Genomic DNA, 24,232 nt, shown 5'->3' with positions numbered 1-24,232 from the left:
CTGAGCCTCTGGCTTCCTAGGAATTTTCCCAGCCACCTAGCAACCATTGTCCTACCCTGATTTGGGGGTGGGAAGAGGGATGGACAAGGAAAGGAAAGGGCCAGTAAGGGGACAGTATGCTCACTTTTAAGTACAGCTTCTAAACTACCCAAGGAACACCTACCTTGCCAAGGTGTGTGGGGGGTGGGCACAAAAGAAGGGGCCCCTTCTCTACTTGATATCTGTTTATTTTCGTTTGGCAATTAACAAGGATTCTATTTGGGACATTATTATTGGTAAGCCCCAGCCAGGCTCAGGACCCTGCCTACCTCCTCCCAAAGTGTATTTGAAGAGCATGTTTCTTTTGACTATCCATAGGAATTAAACAATAGTCAAATACAACAACAAGACCCTGACTACCTTGCTTCAGTTCTAACTCCTTTCATTCCTTTCTCAGCAAAGCATCCTGGTCGACAGTCAGATGATGCCGTCTCAGAGCCAGCTTGGATAACCATGGGAATGCAGAAGCAGAGGCATTTCCAGGCCCACGATCCTATGAAAGAGCCAAAAACCAAGAGCAGAGCTGGAGCCAAGGCTGAGACTAAGGAGCCTAAATATAGGGTAGGACCTAGGGCGGTGCAGAAAACACTCCGAAAGGTTGCTGGAGCCAGTGATTAAGCTTCCATTGGGAACTTTGCCAGACATGCAGCTCCTCCTCTCTTTGGGAGCATTTATCAAGGCAGGAGGACTCTTTGCGGGGTGGGGGAGGAAGACTTGCTTTGTACTTATAAAAACGTGCCCCACTTTATGCTCTTAAGGGGTTTGTAAAAAGTAGTGGATATGTAGAGTCTATAAATCAAAGCCTGCCCTAAATATTCTAGAGAAGGCTTCCATGATATTGATTGAAAAATAAGGAGTAAGTCATTTTAAAAAACCCAAAGGGTAACCACTGGGGTAAGAGTTGAGTGACTATCCTTTACAGATATTTTACGCCTATACATATGAATATATATTTTTATAAATGGAATCAAACCATAAATACTATTTTTTTCATTTAACACTTTGTTTCTGGGCACCTTTCCATTTCAGTACATAACAATTTCCCTTTCTCTGTTTGATGTTTGGATTTCTACATATTGATTTGGTTTGGAGTGGCACCTACCTGTAGGTTGAAAAATATGTTCCATGGTGAACTAGGCTAATAGTACCACATGTAGGTCAGGGATGATGGGATGATGCCTTGCTCCCCTCTTATCAAAAGTGCAGAAAATTGACTCAAGAAAACATATCACATTTACATATCAAGAGATGTATCTAAGTTCCTATACTTTTAAGTGCTTACTAAATTTGTTGAGGGACCACCATTTGTTGTGAGGACCTGTTTAATTCTTTGCTTTAAAGATCTTTTCTTTCTTTCTTTCTTTTCTTTTTTTTTTTTTTTGAAATAGAGTCTCGCTCTGTTCCCTGGCTAGAGTGCAGTGGTGTCTTCATAGCTCATAGCAACCTCAAACTCCTGGGCTCAAGCCATCCTCCTCTCTCAGCCTCCCGAGTAGCTGGGACTACAGGCACACGCCACTGTGCCCGACTAATTTTTCTATTTTTAGTAGAGACGGGGTCTTGCTCTTGCTCAGGCTGGTCTCGAACTCCTAAGCTCAAGCAATCCTCCTGCCTCGGCCTCCCAGAGTGCTAGGATTACAGGCGTGAGCCACCATACCCAGCCTAAAGATCTTTTCTTTTTCATCATTAGTATCTACATGGGAGCAGGATCATACAGGGATAAAGTCCACCTTGGTTTAAGCTTTTGTCGGGAGGAAATACACTAGTGTACATAAACTCATGAATTTAGACCAGTTATGGAGAGGTTAATTTGAAAAAGCCTAAACTAAAACTTTCAAAAGATCTACAATTATATCACTTTCTAATACAGGCAGTGCTTCAAGTCATATGTCAGCAAATTTTGAAAAGTACAAGTAGAAGCCCCATGGAACTCACATCAATGAGCTGATCAGATTTGTTTGTAACCACCACATTCTGTTAGCTTGCTGTTAAGTGCTGGTAAAGTGCTAGGGAAAAGATTGTTCTCTAGTTAACTAATTCTCATGTTAACCTGCTTACACTGTTTGTATAATTAGACAATTTTCTTTCAGGCCTGAAAAGTGATAAACTTGAGCTAGCTTAGGTTTTGTGAACCTAAATTCCAAACCAAGGGGCTAAGTGCTATTTCTTTCCTTAACTATATCTATATCTAATCTCTTTCCTTTCGATTACTTTTGAACTCATAATACCCAGGACAGGGCTTGCAACCTCTGGTCTTCTGAATAATTTGCTGTTTTTATGTCAGGACTTACAAGCTTTCTGTTTTCATTTTTGTATTAAAGGGAACTGACCCTGCAAATGAAAACCAGCCAAAAATGATTTTAACTTCTGATGTCCGTAGACAGGGGAAGACAGCACAGATGAAGCTACCTAAGTCTACCAAACCAGGTAAAAGCACACACCCGGACACCCTCCCCACCCCCCAAAAAAAGAACAGCCCTGGCAGAATGTTGTGAAACTTTTGCACTTTCAAGCTCAGGTAATACATGTCTCTTACCTCTCAAATCAGCTTCATGATTCTCTCGTGGCTCTTTGATTAGCTACAGATATCAGCTTGTTTTAGGAAAATCCAATTATTATGACTAATTTAAGTCTAATGTGTAACTTTCAGAGGGTTTTCTAGTCTTTCACTTCATCAAAGAAGCTGTCTAGGCACAAGACTGTGGTCACTAAAACATTCTTGTGCCTGGGTAAGCGAGAGGAAAATACCAAGTCACTTTCCAGTTCATAGCAAAGCAGTATTTTCTCACCTTCAACATCCCCAATTAAGCTGTTGAAAATAATTCACTCTAAAGGCCCAATGGTATTGAATTGTATTTAATTATTTAAAAAGCTCCTTTCAGTCCCTCTGTATTCTGAGCAGGGATGTGAGAGGTGGGGAAATGTTGATGGCTAAAAAAATACTGTGCTGAGATATAATAGAATATGATCTTATCAGTAAGAGTTGTGGGCCTGAGGGACTTTTTTCACCCAGAGCAGGGATGAGGGGAGGATGGATTTATATTGAACCATCTTTTCTCTCTCCTTTAATCCCTCTCATGAAGAAATTAGACTAGGAATTCAGAACCCATTATATGAAATAGCAGCAGCTGACCTGCTTACAACCATTAAAGGCCTCACAGGCACTATACTCCTGTTGTTTTTCAACTCCCACTGTGCATTAGAATCACAGTGATTTAAAAAGCAATTAGAGCTTTTTAAAAAGTGCCTATAGGCCAGGCGCCTGTAATCCTAGCACTCTGGGAGGCTGAGGCGGGCGGATTGTTTGAGCTCAGGAGTTGGAGACCAGCCTGAGCAAGAGCGAGACCCCGTCTCTACTAAAAGTAGAAAGAAATTATATGGACAGCTAAAATATATATATAGAAAAATTAGCCAGGCATGGTGGTGCATGCCTGTAGTCCCAGCTACTCGGGAGGCTGAGGCAGGAGGATTGCTTGAGCCCAGGAGTTTGAGGTTGCTGTGAGCTAGGCTTATGCCAAGGCACTCTAGCCCAGGCAACAGAGCGAGACTCTGTCTCAGGAAAAAAAAAAAAAAAGGCCCTGGCTCCATCCATAGAGATTCTAATTCAGTTGCTTCAGGAAATGTCAGGGACATTGTTACTTTTAAAAGAGCCCTAGGTGGGTCTAATGCATAGCCAGGATTGAGAACCTTTGGTTGAGTCTGAGCCACTGAGTAAATCAACCCTAAAGCAGGATGAGGAGGAGGGAGTGGAATTGGGTAATAGGGTAGTAGTCAACTTGGCCAAGGTAGGTGGTACGATATTGTTTAGCATAGACTTTTACTGGGTGCGTCTATTGAGTTATCAGTCATTTCATTTCACATGACATCATGGATTGGCAAAGCAAAAATAATATTGCTTTATTTGAAATTTTAGAAAATGAGCAGATACAATATGTTTCTCCTCTGGTCTCAGTTCAAAAGTATAAGACAATCCAGTAGTAACTGCCCAAAGATTGGCAGTTCCATCTCTAGGTATTACCTCTCAGGCCCTCCCCTGTCCAGGTCCCTGTGGCCACAGCTGTGTTGACTTTACCCATTTGACATTGCCCATGCACTGACTTTTAGAAGCCTAGCAATGAAGGGAAAAGGAGTTGGAGATCTCTAAGAGCCAAGGGATCAGAGGAAAGCTGAGAGGAGGAAACATTTTATTGCATCCCATAAACAACATACCTCAATATCTCCGGGTTTTCTCACTGCTTGTGTGTTATTTGCTGTGGTTCCAGTTGGATTTGAAGATCAGAAGATACCACAAGTACCTACCATGGGGAAAGAAACCAAAGGATCTTCAACTGTCCCAGCTGCATCCCAACAGCTGCTGGTTAAGCCGGTTAAGCCGGTTGAGCCGATTGAACCTGTCTGGTTCTCCATGGCCAAGAAGAAAGCCAAAGCATGGAGCCACATGGCAGAGATCATGGAATAGCTCCTGGGTGGAGTCTCAGCATTTTAAACGATAATTGCCAATAGCTGTATTAATTCTATGTAGTGATCTCTTTACTGTTACCGCTTTTTATTAAGCAAAAAACCCCTTAGAAATGGGAATCAAAACATAGTTATTTGAATGAAATAAATGCCATGAATGCCTAACCTTCAGTACAGTCACTACCAGCATCCGGAAACCCAGCATTTCCTCGATAAAAACCACGGCAAGTGTTTGCACTGCTGTAGAATTGCAAAATCTTTAGCTTTGGATAATGTGCTTTAGAAGGGAGAAAGCAAAAAACATTTTGTCAGAGCAACTAAAAGGTGGTCATTTCCCTTGACCAAATAAAGCAATTCTGATGGGAACATCCAGATGATTTGGCTCAAGAATTGGCTTTTAAGATTTATAAGCCTAGATAAATGCTTCAGTTACTCGGTTGTTGCTCCAGGCTTTGCAAAGGCTCCTAAAAGAGGTGGTGCAAGTGAAAATTCTGGGCCTCCAAGAAAAATTTTGCACAGCCATTCCCCCAATCAGTTTGCTACCCCTTGAAACACCTTCCCCGAATCCCTGGGAGCACCTCCTCACCCGCAATGCTTTCACCTTGGGCGACAATAACACACAGAGCACTTATACAGAGTGCCCTCTTTGCACATGCCCCACGTCAACCTGTTGCTGGCCTGGCAGCAGTGAGCACCTCCCTATAAGACAGAATGCTTCCAGGGGATGATTGTACTCCTACGGATGGTTACTCCTTCAGTGTTTGGCCTCTTGGCCCAACACTACTGTGACCCTCTCCAACTGCCCAGAAATTACTCCTTGTACATATCCTGTTGTTCTACAGACACCAGAAGCTGTCCTTTCCATCAGGCAGATAGATGGCAAGCTCACCGCCTTGATGCAAGTCTGGAGCCTCCAGAGAGCTCCGTTCCCTCTGGCTCCAGCCTTCAGGGCGATAACTCCCTGTAGCCCGTCTTCCTCAGGGTCTCCGCTTCGTAAAGTTTTAGCCCAAAGCAAGACTGCAATCCCAAAGCCACAGAGAAACGAACTTTTTGCTAACTGGAAGCCTTTGGTGATCAAATCAGTCTTTCCCCACCCTCATTCTTAGAGGCTGGAGAGCCCCCACCTCTCTGTGACCCACTCATCCCCAACCATGGGAAGAGGGAAGGCCAGAAAGGGATAGTGGGAGGGGAAGGTTCAGAATGGGAAGGATGATCAGCTGTGAGGGGAGAGGGCAAATCCCAGGAAATGTTAACTCCTTCCTTTCCATCCTGCCATTCAGTCTTTTTCTTTTGTAGCACTGCCTCCAGTAAAAACTCCTAGGCTGCTTAGTGATGACATAGGCACCTTTACCCCCAGAGTCAGTTCCTTAATTGGCTGTCTTTCCGAGTTGCAGACCACCCGAGATTCTCATCTAGGTTCACTGGAAGTTACTTAAATCCTCCTTTCTACATCCTCCTCTTTATTCCATCCCCCAAACCCACCAAACACTAAGGGAGGGCTGCCTGGGCAGTAAAACTAGCTCATTTTCCTAGGAGACCCAGAGTGAGTTCTCAGCATCCCTGTGTCTGCCTCTGTTACCTCCGGGCTACTTTGCTAAAACAGAAATGCAGGCCTGGGCACCTAACTGTGCCTTTGCGTTCTGAGTGGGGTGCCGCCCCATGCAAAAACGCCCAGAGAGGCAGTGAGGGGCCGGAGCTAAACACTTGGTGCTGGGTTTTGCTGATGATGGTATAATGTGACACCGTACAATCGCTTGCTGGATTTTGCATTTTCTCTATAAAACATTTATTTATCCTGATATGCTAATTTAGTCTTTTTGATAATGCTAGATTTTCAATTGACTGCATTTTATTTCCTTTGTATTCCCATAGTGAACAGTTCGTTTAGGTAGATGCCCTATACCCAGGGAATCCTGGTAGATTAGCTGCTACACCTCCCTTCCCCCTTTTCTCACAGTGGACCTCTATTAGGTTATTCTCACTCTGAGAACTCTCCATTAATAATTTCTTTTCCACAGCTAACAATAAAGCTTTTTTTAAATGAAGAGGTTAAGTTCTTTTTAAATGCCTAAAGGCACATTCTGACAAGTTTTTCGCTTCTTTTCACTTTCTTGACTTTTGATATATGCAAAGCAAATAAATTGAATAAAGCCTGTTCTGCAGTCTGTCTCAATCTGTGACATGGGCAGGGATATCAAATAGGTTATTGACAACTCAGACCTGAAGGTTGTCAGAGAAGCAACATGTTCTTAAGTGGTTGTGCTGCACAGGACGGGCCTCTGCACAGGTGTGCCTGGCCGAGCTGATGGCCTCCAGGTGGGCACTGGTACCAGAGGTGCTATTGAAGAGGTTTGTGTATGAACACCTGGGGAGCAAAGCCATCTGGGTGGAGGGGGTGCACCTGGGGTGAATAGATGCGACAAGGTGGGTGGTGGTTGTACTCCAGCCTGGCTCGGGGACTGGGTCCAAGTGCTACAGCAAGATGGGCTGCCGGGACAAGCCCTTTTCAGAAGCAAGTGGCTCCCCCGTGCTCAGGTAACAAAATGTGACACAGAGAGGAAGAGAACGGGGTTATAGACCAGATATGTAGCCTGGCCTTCCTGTAACATTTGTAACATTTGTAGGGTTCAGAACAAGAGTTCAGTTCGGGATACTTATGTCCAAATATTTGACATATTTAAATCAACTAATACAACATGTTTTATTTACTGGTTTATATCCTTCCATGACAAATGTACCTTCAAAATGACCTGAAAGACAAGGTTAGAATTTGGAATTCTCAGACTTCTTTAAGCCTGTCCGAATGGTGTGAGAAGAGCTGACCCCCTTCTTCCCTCCCCCGGCCATGGCCTGGCTTCTAGACCAGGCCTCCTGCCCTGTCCTGGCCATACAGCTACCCCTTAGGCCTGGGATCGCATATCCTGGTAGGACAGTCAGCCCTCCCAAGGACAGCCCTCTTGAGAACAGCCCCAAGAGGAGCATGCAGGCCCTGGCAGCAGGCTTGGGACTGTTCAGGGGTCCCAGGTACCTGGAACAAGGCCTAGCAGGGAGGTGCCCCTTGTTCCCACAGGTTCCTGGTCCTGTAGGGAGAAGTGTGGCTGGAAGACGGCCAAAGTGGGGCCTCTAAAGCATGGCTGTCAGGACAGAGGTCCTTCTTCTTGCCCGAATCTAAGAGCAATACTATATTAACAACTTATGCAACACAAACACTAACAAATCAGAGCCAGTTTGAAGCCCCTCAAATCACACTATATGGAAATCTATGTATTGGCTTGCCCTTTCAGTTTAGGTAATGGTGACAAGGGGCCCTGGGCCTCCATCTCACGATGTGGTTCTAGCCATAAGGAAGACTATGTGATAGTACATTTTAAAACATTAATACTGGTATAAAAACGAAGGTTGTGGAAGTGGTAAGTTTACTTCACTTTAACAGACTTTAACTGAGCACTTACTAGGTGGAAAACTCAGTGCCTAAGGCTTTGAGAAAGGAAGATAAATGAAACCCTTTAAAGTCCCAACAAATCAGAAGTTCACAATGCAGAGAGTAGGGAAGGGGGAGTAAATGCACACACATATAAATCATGCACAAAGAAATACTTGGACACGAATGTTCATAGCCGCACTATTTACAGCAGCCACAAGCTGGAAACAACCCAAGTGTCCATCAACGGAAGAATAAGCAAATTGTGGTATATACATACAGTGGAATATTATTCAGTCTTCAAGAGGAATGAAGCATGGATACATGCTAACATGTGGATGAACCTCGAAAATATTATGCTAATGAAGAAGCCAGATGCAAATTCTGCTTATGTGAGATGTCTGGAGTAGGCCAGTCCACAGAGATGGAAGGCAGATTGGCGGTTGCCATCAGCTGGAGGGGAAAATGGTTTGGAACTAAATAGAAGTGGTTGCACAAAATTATGAATGCACTAAATGTTACTGAAATGTTCACTTTAAAATTGTTAATTTTGCTTTATGACTTTCACCTCAATTTAAAAAATGGTAGTATCAATTTGACTATAAGGTGTGCTACCACAGAATATGAGAGAAGCTATCAGTGCTACCAAGAGAACAGCTAGGAAGCCTTCACTAAATGCAGAAATGAAGCTGTCTAGCCTCAACCGCTGCACCCCTCCCCTTCTCTGATCCTCTACTCTGGTCACATATGACTTCACATTTTCCCCCCTTAAACAGAGTCTAGAGATCAAGCCCATCGTCTCCCTTTCCTCTTTTTCCTTGTCTCCTTTGGTATTAGGAAATATTTCAGATCTACACAAAGGTATAGAGAATACTGCTATAAACATCCATGTATCCACCACCCAGCTTAAGAAATACATTACAAACAGCAGAAGCCCACTGCGGAGCCCTCCCCAATAGAATCCCCCTCCCTTTCTTTCCCTGAGAGGTAACCACCATCCTAAATGAGGTGTTTATCTTTCCCAACCACACCGTTCCCCGTGCTACATTTGTATCCATCTCTCACATGCGTGCCTTTTAGTCTCTCTGTATGTACCCACAAATGTGGCAATCATCTGTATGTTTTCTTAGACTTCACATACATGGTATCATGTTTGTATCCTTCTGGAACCAGCTTTTTCCCTTATGCATTTTTCTGCTGCCATCACCCTGTCTTTGCCCCTCTGTGTCTCAGCCCCTGTGAGTTCTAGTCCCCTCCCCAGCCTAGTCCTTGCTGTCCCATTCAGTTTACCTGCAACAGTCCCAAGCCAGGGAATTAAGGCTGGTCTGACAGTAGGTGAAACTCATCTTCCTCCGCTGATCTAAACCTGTGGTTCTTAAACCTTGGTGTGCTCATCAGAGGAACCTGGAGGGCTCGTTAAAACACAGATTGCTGGCCCCACCCCAGAGAATCAGTTTCTGATTCAGAGGTCAGGGATGTGGCCTGAGAATTTGCATCTCTAACAAGTTCTCAGGTGATGCTGCTGATGGTGGTCCAGAGACCACGCTTTGGAACCACTGCCCTAAGTCAAAGTCTGGCCCAGGCTCAGCAGCACCACGTGACCTCCAGGGAAGCTGGGCCACTATGAGGTTTCCTTTGAAACCATTCTCGAGATTAGTGCTGTCCAATAGACATATAACACGAGTCACATGTGTGTTCTAGCGACCGCAATTAAAAAAGAGAAAAGAAACTGGTGAAAGTAATTTTAATACTGTATTTTGTTTAAACCAATATATTATCGTTTCAACATGTAATTAGTTATTACAGAGATATTTTACATTATTTTTCACTTACAGCACATCGAGATCGAACTAGCCACATTTCAAGTGCTCAGTAGCCACACATGGCTAGCGACTAACGTAGTAGACAGCGCAGCATTAACTAAAAGCTTGAACTCCATCTCTTTACGAAAACTGTTTTAAAGTTGATATTTTAATTACTTTGGCTGCAATAAAATCATTTAAAATAAGCTTACAAATGGTGACCAATGATCCCTTTCAGTGGAAGTTAAAGGGGGCCAAAACAAAAAGAGGTAAAACAGAGATTTGAGTGTTATTTATCTTGGAAACATCTGTCTATATTTCAACTTATTCATCTAAAACAAACTTGTGTTTTTAACTTGAACAAATTCTGTCAAACATATCTGTAAAAGGTAAGAGAAAACTCAGGTATCACTTTTTGAGTGATGAATTTTGGAATGAAATCAGTATTGATGAAAATCGCTTGAGCTTCTAAAAACCAAGGACCCTAAAAAGAGTGAAGAACAGATTCTTTCTTCTTTCTCCATCCTTTTGTTTCTATTACTCCAAACTATGGAATAAAATGAGAGAAAATTACCAATTATAGAATACTAACCTGCTTTCTAAAACTAAGAAAATCGTCAGTCCCTTTGTATATCTGCTGCATTTGTGTGTCATATCTGAACACGTAGAGAAGAACAATATATTTTCCTTTTGTAACTTAAATCCTTGGATATCAGGGTGCTGATGACCAATGGCTTCAATCATGTGATCACACCAACCTTGTTTCCCTCTTGCCTAACACCAGAAATGCTCGTTGTTTTTCTTTTTTTCTGGAGAGATTTAAAGAAATCTCTCTGACTTAAAAGCCTGTGCTCCTTCCACAAATAATATTCCCTCCCTCCCAGTCCCTGGGTTTCCATATCTACCATGTAGTTATGAGGCTGTTATTATGAAATACACAGCTGTGAAAATGTGGGGGGAAAAGGAAAAGAAAAAACAAAAATGTTAGTTTATCATTTCAGCATACTCAAAGATATACCTTGAGACTTAATTATCAATTAATTGATAAACAATCATACTAGGACTAAGTTTCTTTACTTTTGCCTGTCACATAAAATACAAAAATCTACAACAAATATTTAGGTATTCATCACTAAATGTGGTCCTACTTGAAAGTCTTAACTTTTTGCTATTTGTAAGTAATCACATTCCAAAAGGCGTTGTGTTGTCTTCTAGTTAGTACGGGAGACCGTATTTCTGTGGCCAGGTAATGAAGGCCTAACTAGCGCATGGCCCAGGCCATGTTAGCTGCTGCTTCTGGTAACTGTTTTCCACACAAATATTGGTCTCAGGTACTAGGTCTATACATTTACCACTTGTTAGTAGTCGTACGGCTAGAGGACAAAAGCCCTCACAAGAACAAATTAGTAGGCATGAAGTACGTACTGAATTTTTATATTATTAGGTACATGAACATTCCAGTAGCATAAGTAAGTTAAATTGATTTCTAAACTAATCTTGAACAACCTTTTTCTTAATTAATTTACCGGAACAATTAAAAAATAAACTGTCGGTAAGAAGTAAATGCCAGGAATAGTCGAGCAATACTCAACGTATACACAGATACCTGGATGCTGTAGGCTTCCCCTCTCCTGGGTCCAGGTCCCTTTGAGGTCCTTCCTCTTCTTTGTTTTCTTTCTCTTTTTCTTCTGCTTCTGTTTCTTCCTCCCCCATAAAATCTATGCTGTCATCTTCTTCCAAGTTGTCATACTGATATCTAGTTATTTCTTTAGTGAAAAATAACACAGACTTTGGGAAAATTCATTCATGGAAAAAATAGCCCAATTTAGAAACAATAGTGACATCCAGTCCTCTGCCCTCAGGAGAAGCAGGAGGACAGAAGTGACTAAGAAAAGAATAGCTGGGCACCTTCCTACTGGTTGAGACAACAGTTCCATGGCTCTCAACTTTCTGTTGCTTGATCGTTTCGACAGTGACACTATTTCCCTTTTTCTAGTAACTCCCCCACCCAAAGCCGCCGATTACTTCTAGTCCTTGGGAGAAGAAGGGATCAGAATCATCGGGTCTGATCCATTCTACATGTTTCGGTCAGAACTTTGTTGGGAAAATAGTTGTTTGTCTCAAAGACAAATTGTACGGAGATGCTCACTGGATCCTCAACCCCCTGAATATTTCATTTTACCAAAGGCTCCTGTATCAGTTCATCATTTTTGGGGATCAACTTTCTAAGAATCTTTACAGTTTTACAAGCCATGAACGGAAAATGAGACGTGCCATTTGCTGGCTGTCTTCCTTCAGGCTTCCCTTCCACTTCCTCCCAAGCTCCCTGCGGGACACCTGTCTGCCCCTGACATTCCTCTGTCGGCTCATAAAAGGCACGGATGACCTCGGATCCCTTATCAAACACAGGCCGGTAGAGGGTAGAATATGCTTTTGCAAAACTGTAAAGGCCACTAGGGAATTGGGTTTCCATTCCTTGGGGCACATTCGGCCCCAGGTGGGGGGAGGGCGGGACCGCTTCACCCCCCACCCCGGCCGTGAGCCCAGCAGGGCCCCGAGCGACCCCCCCCCCAGCGCCACAGCCCTACCCCGAGCCGCCCCGCGGGCCTCGGCCCCTCCGTCCCTTCCTCACCACGGGCGCTCAGGATAACAGGTTCTGCTGCCTCCGCCGCCGCCCGGCCTGCCGGCTCCTGGGGCTGCGGCTCTCCGCCTGCCGCGCCCGCCGGGAGGCGCTCCGGGCCCTGGCCGCCGCCGTCGCCGTCGCCCTCGCCCTCGCGGGCCGCGGCCCTCGCGCCCGGCGTCTCGGGCACCTGGAGCACCACCGGGACGTGGCTCGCGCCACTGCTGCTCGCGCTAGCGCTGCCGTCGCGGTTGGGCGCCGGGCGGCGGCGTGCCGCTGCCGGGCGGCGGTCCTGGGGCCGGATCAGGATGTGGTCGTTGTTGTACATGCGGCGGAGAAGGGTGTGGACCGTATCCAAGATCATGAAGCGAAAGGCCGCCATGGAGAAACGACGGGCGTCCGCCATCCTATCCAGGCCCGCCGCCTCCTCCTCTTCCTCCTCCTCCGCAGGCCCAATGTCGGAGTCTTCCTCAGCGCTCCCGCCCTCAGGGGCTCGGGCCGGGGCTGCCGCCTGGCCACCCTCCTCCTCCCCGAGGCCTCCCTCAGGCCTTTGGACTCCGGCCGCCTCCACCGCAGGTGCCATGACACCGTGGTGGGGGCCGGAGTGGCCGCCCACCCCGTCATCGGCTCCAGCCCACGCTCCCGCCTGGCTCACCGGGCCCGCTTGGCCCTCTTGGGTCGGGCCTCCGTCGCCCTCTTGGGTCGGGCCTCGATCCCCCGTGGCAGACATGACGGCAGCTGGTGCCTCAGCCGGGCGGCGATCGCGCTGGGCCGTCGACGCCAAAGATGGTGGCTTCGGAGCTGGCTGCCGCTGAGGGGAGGCCATTGGCAGTGCGGCCTGAGGCGAGGCAGAGCGGGCGGCGGAGGGCCAGCTGTTGAGGGGACAAGACTCTATAGTGGAGCCTGAGGAGACCCCACGACGGGAAGGGCAGGGGGTTAATCCCGGGAGGGGCCCGCCAAGGCTGCACCTGAGACGGTTCCCACAAGTCGGGGGAAAGAGGCGCTTGTGACAGTTGACGGGAGGTGGGCCGGAAGGGCCAACGAAGGCCGGTGTCCCCTCCTAGCGAGCTCTGAGCTCATTTGCTGAAAGGTGAAGATTGACATGCCCTACGTCCAATGAATGATCAAGGCACTCCGCAGACTCCAGAATCACCCTTGAGGCGTTGGTGACCCGCCCTACCCTTTAGGTGCACGCAAGTCCTGCCCTTTCAATGTTGGCATTGTTAACAAAAGTATAGTGGTGCGCTGTGGAGTTACCCTGGGGTATGTGAACTGCAAGGAGTTCAGAGTTTGTTGATTTCCCGCTGGTGATGGCTCATGCAAGTTGAGATAGGGTCATCAAAAGGTCATATAGCTCAGAGCTCAGCATTACTAAAAACCTCCCCAGAAGAGAGAAGAATTTTGACAATTTAACTTGGCTGGAATTACTTAGCAAACAATGGGCAAAGCCGAATTGGATGCATTCAGATGTGAGTGTTAAAGAGGTGGTAAATCACAGGTGTTGGAAGGTGTTTAATGAGTCCTGCCAAATTCACCACAAGCCTCCAAAGAATGAAAAAAAGATTTTTTCTGAAAGGATGAGGTCACCTCGTAAGAGCTAAGCGTGGCCGACAACAAAGTGGCAGGCTTCCTAGGACGGTTCTGAGGCAACAGCCCAAGACTTTTTGTTTGTTTCAAGACCCTTTTAATCTAGACTTCCAGTGCAAGTAATTCTGAAAATTTTGGAGAAATCAACTGCTATTTTATATTCATTCTATAAAAAATGTTTTGGCATACTAAAACTATTTTTGAAAAAAAATTTCAAGTAACGTATTTCATATATATTACATTTAGAAAAAATATACCATTAAATCCCTCAAGTTAGGCAGGGATTTTTTCCCTTTCCTAAACTCAATCAAATTTCAATGTTTTTATTTTTCTTCTGGTCCCATCTCAAGAATGGAGCATGGTGTTATCATATATCATTGCTTCAAATCTGGAAGGCAATGTAGAAATTTTTTATTTCAATAGTTTTAGGGTTACAAGTGGTTTTTGGTTACATGGATGAATTGTATAGTGGTGAAGTTGGGGTTTTAGTGTACCCCTCGCCTGAATAGTATACATTGTACCCAATAGGTAATTTTTCATCTCTCAACCCCCTCCCACTCTCTGCCTTTCTGAATCTCCAATGAATGATCAAGGTGTTAGGTCCGCAGCTGAGAGAGAGACACGAAGCCTCATGTGCAGCAAAATGCAGTTTATTTTTAGTATCTGGGTGCAGATGGGTGGAGGCCAGAAAGCATCCACCCTGAGGGAGGGGCAAGCCTTGGGTTTTATAGAGGGTTTCTCAGGGGGCAGTGAGTACCTGAGCCAGAACTGCTGCTGCAATAAAAATTTTTTTAAACAACCAATTTCTGGGACCCCTGCGTCAGTCTCATCCTGCAGAGGTAAGGGAGGGGGGTAGTTCCATCCTTATCAGGGGAGATAGGAGTGCCGCAGCTGTCTGCTAGATTTTACAACCTCCTTGGACTCTCCAGACTCCTGGGGCTATTGTTTCACAAACCTCAGTTTTCTATTAACCATATACATACTTTTTGAGTTCCCACCTGGAACAAACCTAACACAAAGAACTACTTAGAATCCAGAATCACCTACCTTTTCTGTGAAGCCATAGTGACCAGCACTACCCTTCATGTCCATGCAAGTCTTGCCAATTTAATTTTACGATTATTGGCAAAAGTATAGTGGCCCAATGTGAAGACATGCTGGGCTGGGGAAACTTCTATAAAGGACAAAGAGTAAACATTTTAGGTTCTGTGGGGATGACTGGCAATATCGAGGCTATTATTTAAGTCTCAGGATACAAAATCCATACACACAAATCAGAGGCATTCATATGCGCCAATAACAGTCAAACTAAGAACGAAATCAAAGACTCAATACCCTTCACAATAGCAACAAAGAAAATAAAGTATCTAGGAATATATTTAACTCAGGAGGTAAAAGACCTCTACAGGGAGAATTATGAAACACTTGTTAGAGCCGGTTCCCCTCGGCCCCGGGAACAGAAAGACAGAGTCACTGAGGCTGCAAAAAGGCAAAGGAGTTTTATTGACTAGCTCGAGCTAGGGTCCAAGCCCCAAGCACCAACGCAGTGATCTCTTTCCATGGGCAGGGACCCCGTGCAGTGGGGGCGCATGTCTTTTATACTTTTTTTAGCAGAGTACATGCACGGGGGGCGATGGATCCCCCCTCCCTCCCTTAATTAATTTGCTCTTTCAAAAGTGGCTGATTGTCTTGGCTCCTGATTGGTTGGTTTTCAAGCCACGGGACTGGCTTTTGATTGGTTGTTTTTTTTTAAGTTGTGGGACAGGCTTCTGATTATGCCTTGCCCTTCTTATCTGGTTAATTGGTTGGAGGGCCCCGGGACTCTCCAGCCCTTTATCAGGAAGTAACTTGTGGTTATCTCCCCGGGGCCTGTTACCACCGTGGGGGCTCCACTAAGCCAGCAAGCCATATTTACAGAAGCAATTAGCATCCGTTAGAATCAAAGAGAGCACACTCTTTTTTTTTTTCCCCCTTTTTTTTTTAAACAATTCCCATTCTTCACACTGAGGAAGGAAATAGCAGAGGACGTAAACAGGTGGAAAACCATACCATGCTCATGGGTTGGCAGAATCAACATTGTTAAAATGTCTATATTACCCAAAGTGATCTACAGATTCAATGCAATCCCTGTTAAAATACCAACATCATTTTTCACAGATACAGAAAAAATAATTTTACGCTTCATATGGAACCAAAGAAGACCCCGTATAGCAAAAGCAATCCTAGGCAATAAAAACAAAATGGGAGGCATCAATTTGCCAGACTTCAAACAATACTACAAGGCTATAGTAATTAAAACAGCTTGATACTGGCATAAGAACAGGGACATTGACCAGTGGAACAGAATGGAGAACCCAAATATAAAACCAGCCTCATATAGCCATCTAATCTTTGCCAAAGCAGACAAAAACATATACTGGGGAAAAGAATCCTTATTCAATAAATGGTGCTGGTAAAACTGGATAGCCACATGTAGAAGGCTGAAACAGGACCCACATCTTTTACTTCTCACAAAAATCAACTCACAGTGGGTAACAGAATTAAATCTAAGGTGTGAAACTATTAGAATTCTAGAAGAAAATGTGAGAAAAGCTCTTATAGATGTTGGCCTAGGCAAACAATTTATGAAGAAGACCCCAAAAGCAATCACAGCAACAACAAAAATAAATAAATGGGAACTGATCAAATTAAAAAGCTTCTGCACAGCCAAAGAAACTGTCATGAGAGCAAACAGACAACCTACAGAATGGGAGAAAATTTTTGAATGTTACACATCTGATAAAGTGCTGATAACTAGAATCTATTTAGAACTCAGGAAAATCAGCAAGAAAAAAAATCAACCCTATCAAAAAGTGGGCAAAGGACATAAACAGAAACTTTTCAAAAGAAGACAGAAGAATGGGCAACAAACATATGAAAAAATGCTCAACATCTCAAATCATCAGGAAAATGCAAATCAAAACCACAGTGAGATATCACTTATCTCCAGTGAGAATGGCCTTTATCAAAAAGTCCCAAAACAATAAATGTTGGCGTGGATGTGGAGAGATAGGAACACTCATACACTGCTGGTGGGCCTGCAAATTAGTGCAACCTCTGTGGAAAGCAATATGGAGATACCTCAAAGAGATACAAATAGAACTTCCATTTGATCCAGCAATCCCGTTACTGGGCATCTACCCAAAAGAACAAAAGACATTCTATAAAAAGGACATCTGTACTCGAATGTTTATAGAAGCACGATTCACAATTGCAAAGATATGGAAACAACCTAAGTGCCCATCAATACATGAGTGGATTAATAAAATGTGGTATATGTATACCATGGAGTACTATTCAGCTATAAGAAACAATGGTGATGTAGCACCTCTTATATTTTCCTGGATAGAGCTGGAACCCATTCTACTAAGTGAAGTATCCCAAGAATGGAAAAATAAGCACCACATGTACTCACCATCAAATTGGTTTCACTGATCAACTGCTAAGTGCACATATAGGAATAACATTTATTGGACGTCAGGCAGATGGGAGCAGGGAGGAGGGGGTGGGCGTATACATACATAATGAGTGCGATGTGCACCGTCTGGGGGATGGACACGCTTGAAGCTCGGACTGGGGAGGGCAAGGGCAATATATGTAACCTAAACATTTGTACCCCCATAATATGCTGAAATAAAAAAAAACTTTAAAAAAGTACATAACAAGAGCAAAAACAAATCTCTACAGATATTTGATTGCTGAAACTAAAAATATAATAAATACATAAAATTTTTAATAATCTTGATTTTAAATGTTCCTCTGTTGATCTGTTATGAGGTTTTACATAGTTCATCTTTGAAAATATCGTTCCACACAGATAGATATGGGCAAATACTGATATCAATCCCTGAGATAGGTACTTTTACATACTGATATAAATCCACAAGCATATGATTTTAATTGAGCATATTCATCTCTTGGAAGGCATTTGTAGAATTCTATTAGAGTCTTCTCTTGGTATTTGCCTTTTACCATGTTATTACATTGCAGATTAATCACTTCCAGTTAAAATTTAGGTGGAAGCTCCTCAAATGCACAATTAAGTGAGTTTGAAATGTGAACATTTCCTTTGCAATTGCATAGAGGTCTGGAAAAAAAAGCTGGTAGAACTTTAGTCTGAGCTCAGATAATATATCCACTGTACGTTTGTGTAAGAATGGAGACTCTTCTTGTTTTATCTTTTGACAGCATGGAAAGCACATAAAGCAGCCTAACATGACTTTGATTCAAACAATGTTATTAAATAGTTGCCATTCAAATGACTTTTGCACAGTATAAGTTTCATATGTAAGCACTATTCGCCTTGTAATTTTAGGTTGAATTCATCAAGAAGCATTATCAAACTTACAGCAAGAGGTAATTTCCAAAGCCATTTAGTGTTCAATAGTGATAGTTGAGAGAGATTTTTCTTGATCAAAAATAATTCAGTCTCAGCTCTGAGATCAAAAATCATACAAAAACAAAAAACAAAAAACAAAAAACCTGTACCACCATGCAGTCACAGAATTGCTGTATGGAGGGGCAAATTGGGATATTCAGCTTCTATTTCTGACAAAAGTTCACAGAACTGCAATGGTTAAGTTCATGAGTACTGGCTCAATAGCACATGAGAGATTAAAATATTTTCTGCAATGTAACTGATAAATAATGTGGTAAATAACTGTAGGAGTTAAATACTTTCTTTTTGGGGAGGTACCAAATTTCTTTATTTGAAGGAATGGTACAAATGAAAGAACTTAAGTGGATGTTTTGGTACAACTTACAGAAAAGGTAAAGGAAACTCCAACATGCATGCAATGCCTGGGGGACAACGGAAGTCACCCTGTGGCTATGGGGAAGTTTAGCCTAAGGCTTAGCTCTTATTATCACTGTCTCCCAGGGTGTGCTTGTCAAAGAGATACTCCACTATGCCAGCCTGAGGCCCTCCCATCTTGTGCAGGTTGGTTACGTGGTCACCCAATTCTTTCAAGGATTTCACCTGCTCATTCAGGTAATGTGTCTCAATGAAGTCACACAAGTGAGGGTCAGTTTTGTCAGTGGCCAGTTTGTACAGTTCCAGTAGTGACTGATTCACACTTTTTTTCCAAGTGTAACACACACTCCATCGCGTACAGCCCACTCTTCCAGTCACCATGGTCTGGTTTCTGGATGTCCAGAAGGAAGATTCGGCCATCTTGTTGGTTCTGCAGCTTCATCAGTTTCTCAGCATGTTCCCTTGTTAGAGCCGGTTCCCCTCGGCCCAGGGAACAGAAAGACAGAGTCACTGAGGCTGCAAAGGCAAAGAAGTTTTATTTTGACTAGCTCGAGCTAGGGTCCAGGCCCCAGAGCACCAACGCAGTGGTCTCTTTACGAACCAGGACCCCGCCCTGGGGTAAAAACAAAGCTTTTATACTTTTTTTTGCTGGAGTCTGTTGCTAGTTATTTTTGATAAGAGACTCTTTCCCAAGAGATTCCCTCCCAGGAGATTCTCTCTCCCAGGACACTCGCCCTGCACAGCCGGCCTCCCTATCAGGAAGCCACCTGCGGTGCGGGTTTTTTCTTTTTTTTTTAGCTGCATTTGAGCATGGTTTTAGCTCTTTATCGTAATCAAGCAATAAGCAAGCAAGCTTTGCATACAGAAGCGGAATTTGGCTGTTAGCTAAGAGCAAAAAACAAGTCACCATCAAACAAACTAAAATATTGTTTTAGTCCTACTCTACACCCTCTCCTCATGAGATTGGTGAAGAAAGTATTTGGCAAAATTCTTCAAAGCCACATTGTCGTGGTCAAAGTAGTAAGACATGGACAGGTAGACGTAGGAGGCCTAGAGCTCCAGGTTGATCTGGTGCCTGACGGCGCACCCGCGAGGGGGACGCGGTAGTCAGGGCGGCGGCTGAGGAGAGGCGGCAGCGGTTGGGAAGCCCTGGAGCGGCTGTGGGGACCTCGGGGTGGTCTGAAGGCCCGGTGCGGAGGTGGCAGAGGGCTAGCTCTGAGCAGCTGGCCCAGGTTGGGGTCGAGTGCTGGTTCAGTCCAAGCACTGTAGAAGCAGGAAACCGCGGTGATTCTCAGCGAAGAATGTCTGGCTAAATACTTTGTTTTTTCAAAAGTTTTGTATATTTGTTTATTAACTCTTTTTCTGTGCCATACATTTTTTTTACCACCATCATTGTAGCACAGCAGATTCCACTTTAGGTTATGCTAAATTGGTGTTTTTTCAACTTCTTTGAAAATACTCTCTGTAGTTGTTCCATGCAGACTATTCAAAGAGACTAATTCTTCATTCACTTTAAACAGTATTGACTCCTCAAATAAACCACCACCACCTAGCAATATTAATAGCATCGAGGAGGAAGCTGCAGCCTCAAGGCCACATGTGGCCCTCCAGATCCTCAAGTGTGGCCCCTCAACCAAATCCAAATGTCACAAAAAAAATCCCTTTATTAAAAGGATTTGCTCTGTAAAAATTGGATTCAGTGAAAAGACTCTACTCCAGTATCCAGAAGGCCACATGTGGCCCCAAAGCCACAGGTTCCCCATCCCATTCACTGGGCACGTATTGAGGATCTTACTATGGCTAGAAGTTGTGCTAGTGGCTATGAACTCACAGGTACCTAAGGCCAATGGCTTGCTCTAGTTCGTGGTCTAGAGGGGAATACAGACATCTGGACAATGATGACACAAGTGTCAAGTTCTAAAATGAGGATGAGCACATAGTGCTATGGGAACACAGAAAAGAAAATTATGAGCTAGGAGTAGGGGAGAAGGTAAGTGAGTTGGTGCCCGGAAAGTGTTCAGGAGGAGGCATTTCAGCTGGGTTCTGAAGATCACTAGGAGTTTAACTGGTAGTGAAGGATGGTGGGGAGGGAGCTGCTTCTTTGTGCAGGGAGATAAGATTGGGCACTTGGTTTCCTTGGAGCAAAAGGAAACAGCATGAACAGTGGCAGAGGTGTGTGTGTGGGGGGGGTGTTGAGAGTTAACTTTTTGTGTCAACTTCACTGGATCATGGGATACTCTGACATCTGGTTAAACATTACTTCTAGGTGTAACTGTCAGGGTTTTTCCAGAAGAGACTAACATTTGAATTGGTAGTCTAAGTAAGGTGGATTTCCCTCTTCAATGTGGGTAGGCATCATCCAATCTATCAAGGGTCTGAATAGAACAAAAAGGTGGAGAAAGGGAGGATTCATTCTCTCTCTGCCTGACTGCTTGAGCTGGGAAATTGATCACCTGCCCTCTGCATTCCTGATTCGCAGGCCTTCAGATTCAGACTGGAATCTCTATCAGCTCTTTGGTTCTCAGGCCTTTGAACTACATGACCAGCCTTCTTGGATCTCCAGCTTACAGAGGGCAGATAATGGGACTTCTCAGACTTCTCAGCCTCCATAATTTTGTGAGCCAATAACATATAATAAATCTCTTTGTAGATATGTATATATCCTATTGGTTCTTTTTCTCTGGAGACCCCTGACTAATATAGAGTGTGTGTGTGTGTGTGTGTGTGTGTGTGTGTGTGTGTGTGTGTGTGCGCCTGTTTGGGGAAATGGTTGCAGCAAGGAAGAGTAACAAATGGGCCTGGAAAGCAGATTGGGGTTATAATTACTACTAAAGATAATTATTACTAATAATAATTATTGCTAAGTAGGTTTTCTGCCTTCCATACAAGCACTGTTTGTGTCACCATTCCCTTCCACATTTGTCTTCCATCCTCTTCATCTCCTACCTATACTGGTCAACTTTATTCATTAAACCATGTATTTATCCATTTATGAAATTTATTTGGTGGCTTCCATGTACCAGTGCGATGTCTCCTTGGAACTGCCATTTGTACCTATTGCTTGTTTGGCTCATGAAATCCAAAATGACAGACTGTCCATGGTCCCCATTTTAGTGCATCCTCCCCTGTCATTCATGTGCCCTTCAGAGGAAGGGTGTTCAAGACTTCTCCAAGACGTCTGGAAGCTGAGCCTTCCCACCTGCAAAGAGTGTCAATATTCTGATATATTTGTCAATATTCTAGTTTATACTCAATCATTTCTTCTTCAGTTGCCTCCTTCACTTATCAGTGGGTCTGAAACACAACATGATGACTACTGACAATCTTGAAGTCTCTGGCAAAGAAGTGCTCACCAGAAACTTCTTCTTTATAGTAGGCACTGGGCTTGCCATGGTGCAAGTTGTTGTGAAGGAGTGAAGCAGATCATGGAGGAGATGGTTCTATTGCAGTGGCAGTAAGCTGTCTCACCAGGTGGTTGGAATTGGCTCCAAGTCGCTGGGAGGGGGAAGTGATTGGCATCAGCAAACAAAGGAGAAAGGAAAAAAATGAACAAGTGTGCTTTCAAGAAGTGAAGTGGCCCAGTGCAGTGGCTTACACACATAACCCTAGCACGTTGGGAGGCCAAGGTGGGAGGATTATTTAAGGTCAGAAGTTTGAAACCAATCTGGGCAACATAGCAAGACCCCATCTCTAAAAAAAATTTTAAAATTAGCCAGGCATGGTGATATGCAACTATAGTCCCAGCTACTCAGGAGGCTGAAGCAGGAGAATCACTTGAGCCCAGGAGGGCTGCACTGAACTATGATTGCACCACTGCACTCCAGCCTTGGTAACAGAGTGAGGCCCTATCTCTAAAAAAAAAAATGTGAAATGAAACTACCTGAAGTAAAACTAAGGGACAGTGTCCTCCCAGGTCCTACACTGGGGCTGCCTTCATGGCAAGTATGTGATCCAGGAGTCCACAGAACAGTCTCCATAGCCTCAGTCATCTGCCTGAGCCTGCCCGGGGATGCAAACTCATCCAGGGGGTCACACTCCCGATCTCTGCTGTGTGATTGGTGCCTTTCCTTCATCTCCAGCCATCCTACCCATGATATCTGACATTCTCCAAGCCAGGAAGTTGGCACAACCCAGGATTTCAGATTTCCTCAGGGAAAGGTGCTGTCTTTCCCCACCCCACTCTGTCTGTCAGTCAAAAGAAGTGGCCAAGTCCTTTCTATCTGCAGACTCATCATCAGGGTTAGGGGGGGCCAGGGAAAGGACCAGAGGCCACAACAACCTGAAGAGGTTTCCACTTAATGTTGGGAATGGCAGAGAACAAGAACAACAGCCCTGGGAGGCCAGTCCAGAGCTCTCCTTTACAGCCTGGCTCAAAACTCACCGCCTCCAGGCAGTCTCCTTTCCTGGACCTGCTCCCCATCCCCAGGCCGTCCTGAATGACAGTGATATGTGTGGACATGGTTTAGCTCCTCTGCGAAAGCACAGGTGCTTTAGGTGGAATGTCCAGGCCTTCCTCAAGGTTGTAACACCCATGGTGCCTGTCACAGGGCTCTGCACAGGGTAGGTGTTTGATAAATGTTTGTTGAATGAATTAAAGGGCTTTGGAATCACTCTCACCGTTAATGGTGTTTCCCTTCTACCTGCCCAGGGCTTGGCTGTCTACATGGGCCTTCCCATGTCATCGTCCTTTCTTTCTTTGCACCCTCTCCATGGCCCCCCATGAGGTTTCTGCTCCCGTGGCCGAGTGTGATTCTGCAGTGATGCTGGGGATGAGGAGGGGTTGCACCCTCAGGTGAGACCCTTCCCTCCCCAACAGCAAGTGGCCTGGCTCCTTGCTGGCCTCCTAGTTCACTGTGCCACAGCCAGACTGGGCTGTAGGTGCTCATGGAAGAGAAACATCCACGCGGAAGTGCTATCTCCCTATAGGCAGGGTACAGAGCCCACGTCCTCAAGCCCAGCACTTCCTGCTGCTTCTGTAAGCCCCGGGAGGGGTGGGGGATCTGCAGAGGCTCTGGTCTCTTTTGGGACTTGACCTTGACTCCCACATCCCAAGGGGGTCACTGCACAGGCTCTGTGACCTTGAGCTCAGCCCTTGGGAGTGGAGTTGCATGTCAGGGCTCCATCCTCCCTGCTGAGCAGGAACTGCAGCCCTGCTAGGCCCTGGTCCTGGGTGAGTTTGTACCACGGAAGGCCGCTTTTTACATATGCGCTCGCCTAGCTTGTGGGGTTTATGCCTTTCCTTGCATGCTCAGTTGTCCTCCCTGCTTTGAAGTTTATTCATCATTCTTGGTGACTTTAACATCTACAGAGATGACCCATTCCTCGCCTTGCAATCCCACTTCCATGACCTCCTCATCTGATCTTCTTTTATGCAAACTTACATCCAATACTCACTCCCATGGTCCTATACTAGCCTTTGCATCATCAGAAATGACACCATTTTAGAAATTTCTTCTCTATTGTTACAACTTTTCAATCCCATCAGATTACTTCTCTAATCTACTGACCCCACCACT

At 44.6% G+C, this 24,232-nt stretch overlaps 1 protein-coding gene and 1 pseudogene across 1 annotated transcript in view; one reads left to right on the top strand and one right to left on the bottom strand.

Annotated features, from left to right (window-relative positions):
- The window catches only part of KIAA1210 (KIAA1210 ortholog), a 43,730-nt gene extending 39,160 nt beyond the window's left edge, over positions 1–4,570 (top strand). Inside the window, exons 12-14 of the mRNA XM_045537818.1 lie at positions 437–600; positions 2,358–2,463; positions 4,299–4,570. Of these exons, the coding sequence (XP_045393774.1) occupies positions 437–600; positions 2,358–2,463; positions 4,299–4,495 (467 nt within the window). The 3' untranslated portion in view covers positions 4,496–4,570. The remainder of the gene's footprint in view (positions 1–436; positions 601–2,357; positions 2,464–4,298) is intronic.
- Positions 4,571–18,815: 14,245 nt separating this feature from the next.
- LOC123628166 lies at positions 18,816–23,175 on the bottom strand (annotated as a pseudogene).
- Between the last annotated feature and the right edge of the window lie 1,057 nt (positions 23,176–24,232).

This window comes from Lemur catta, chromosome X (genome assembly GCF_020740605.2).
Source record: "Lemur catta isolate mLemCat1 chromosome X, mLemCat1.pri, whole genome shotgun sequence".
Classification (NCBI taxonomy): Eukaryota; Metazoa; Chordata; class Mammalia; order Primates; family Lemuridae; genus Lemur; species Lemur catta.
Note: the sequence above shows the minus strand (reverse complement) of the source record. Positions and strands in the feature narration are given on the sequence as shown.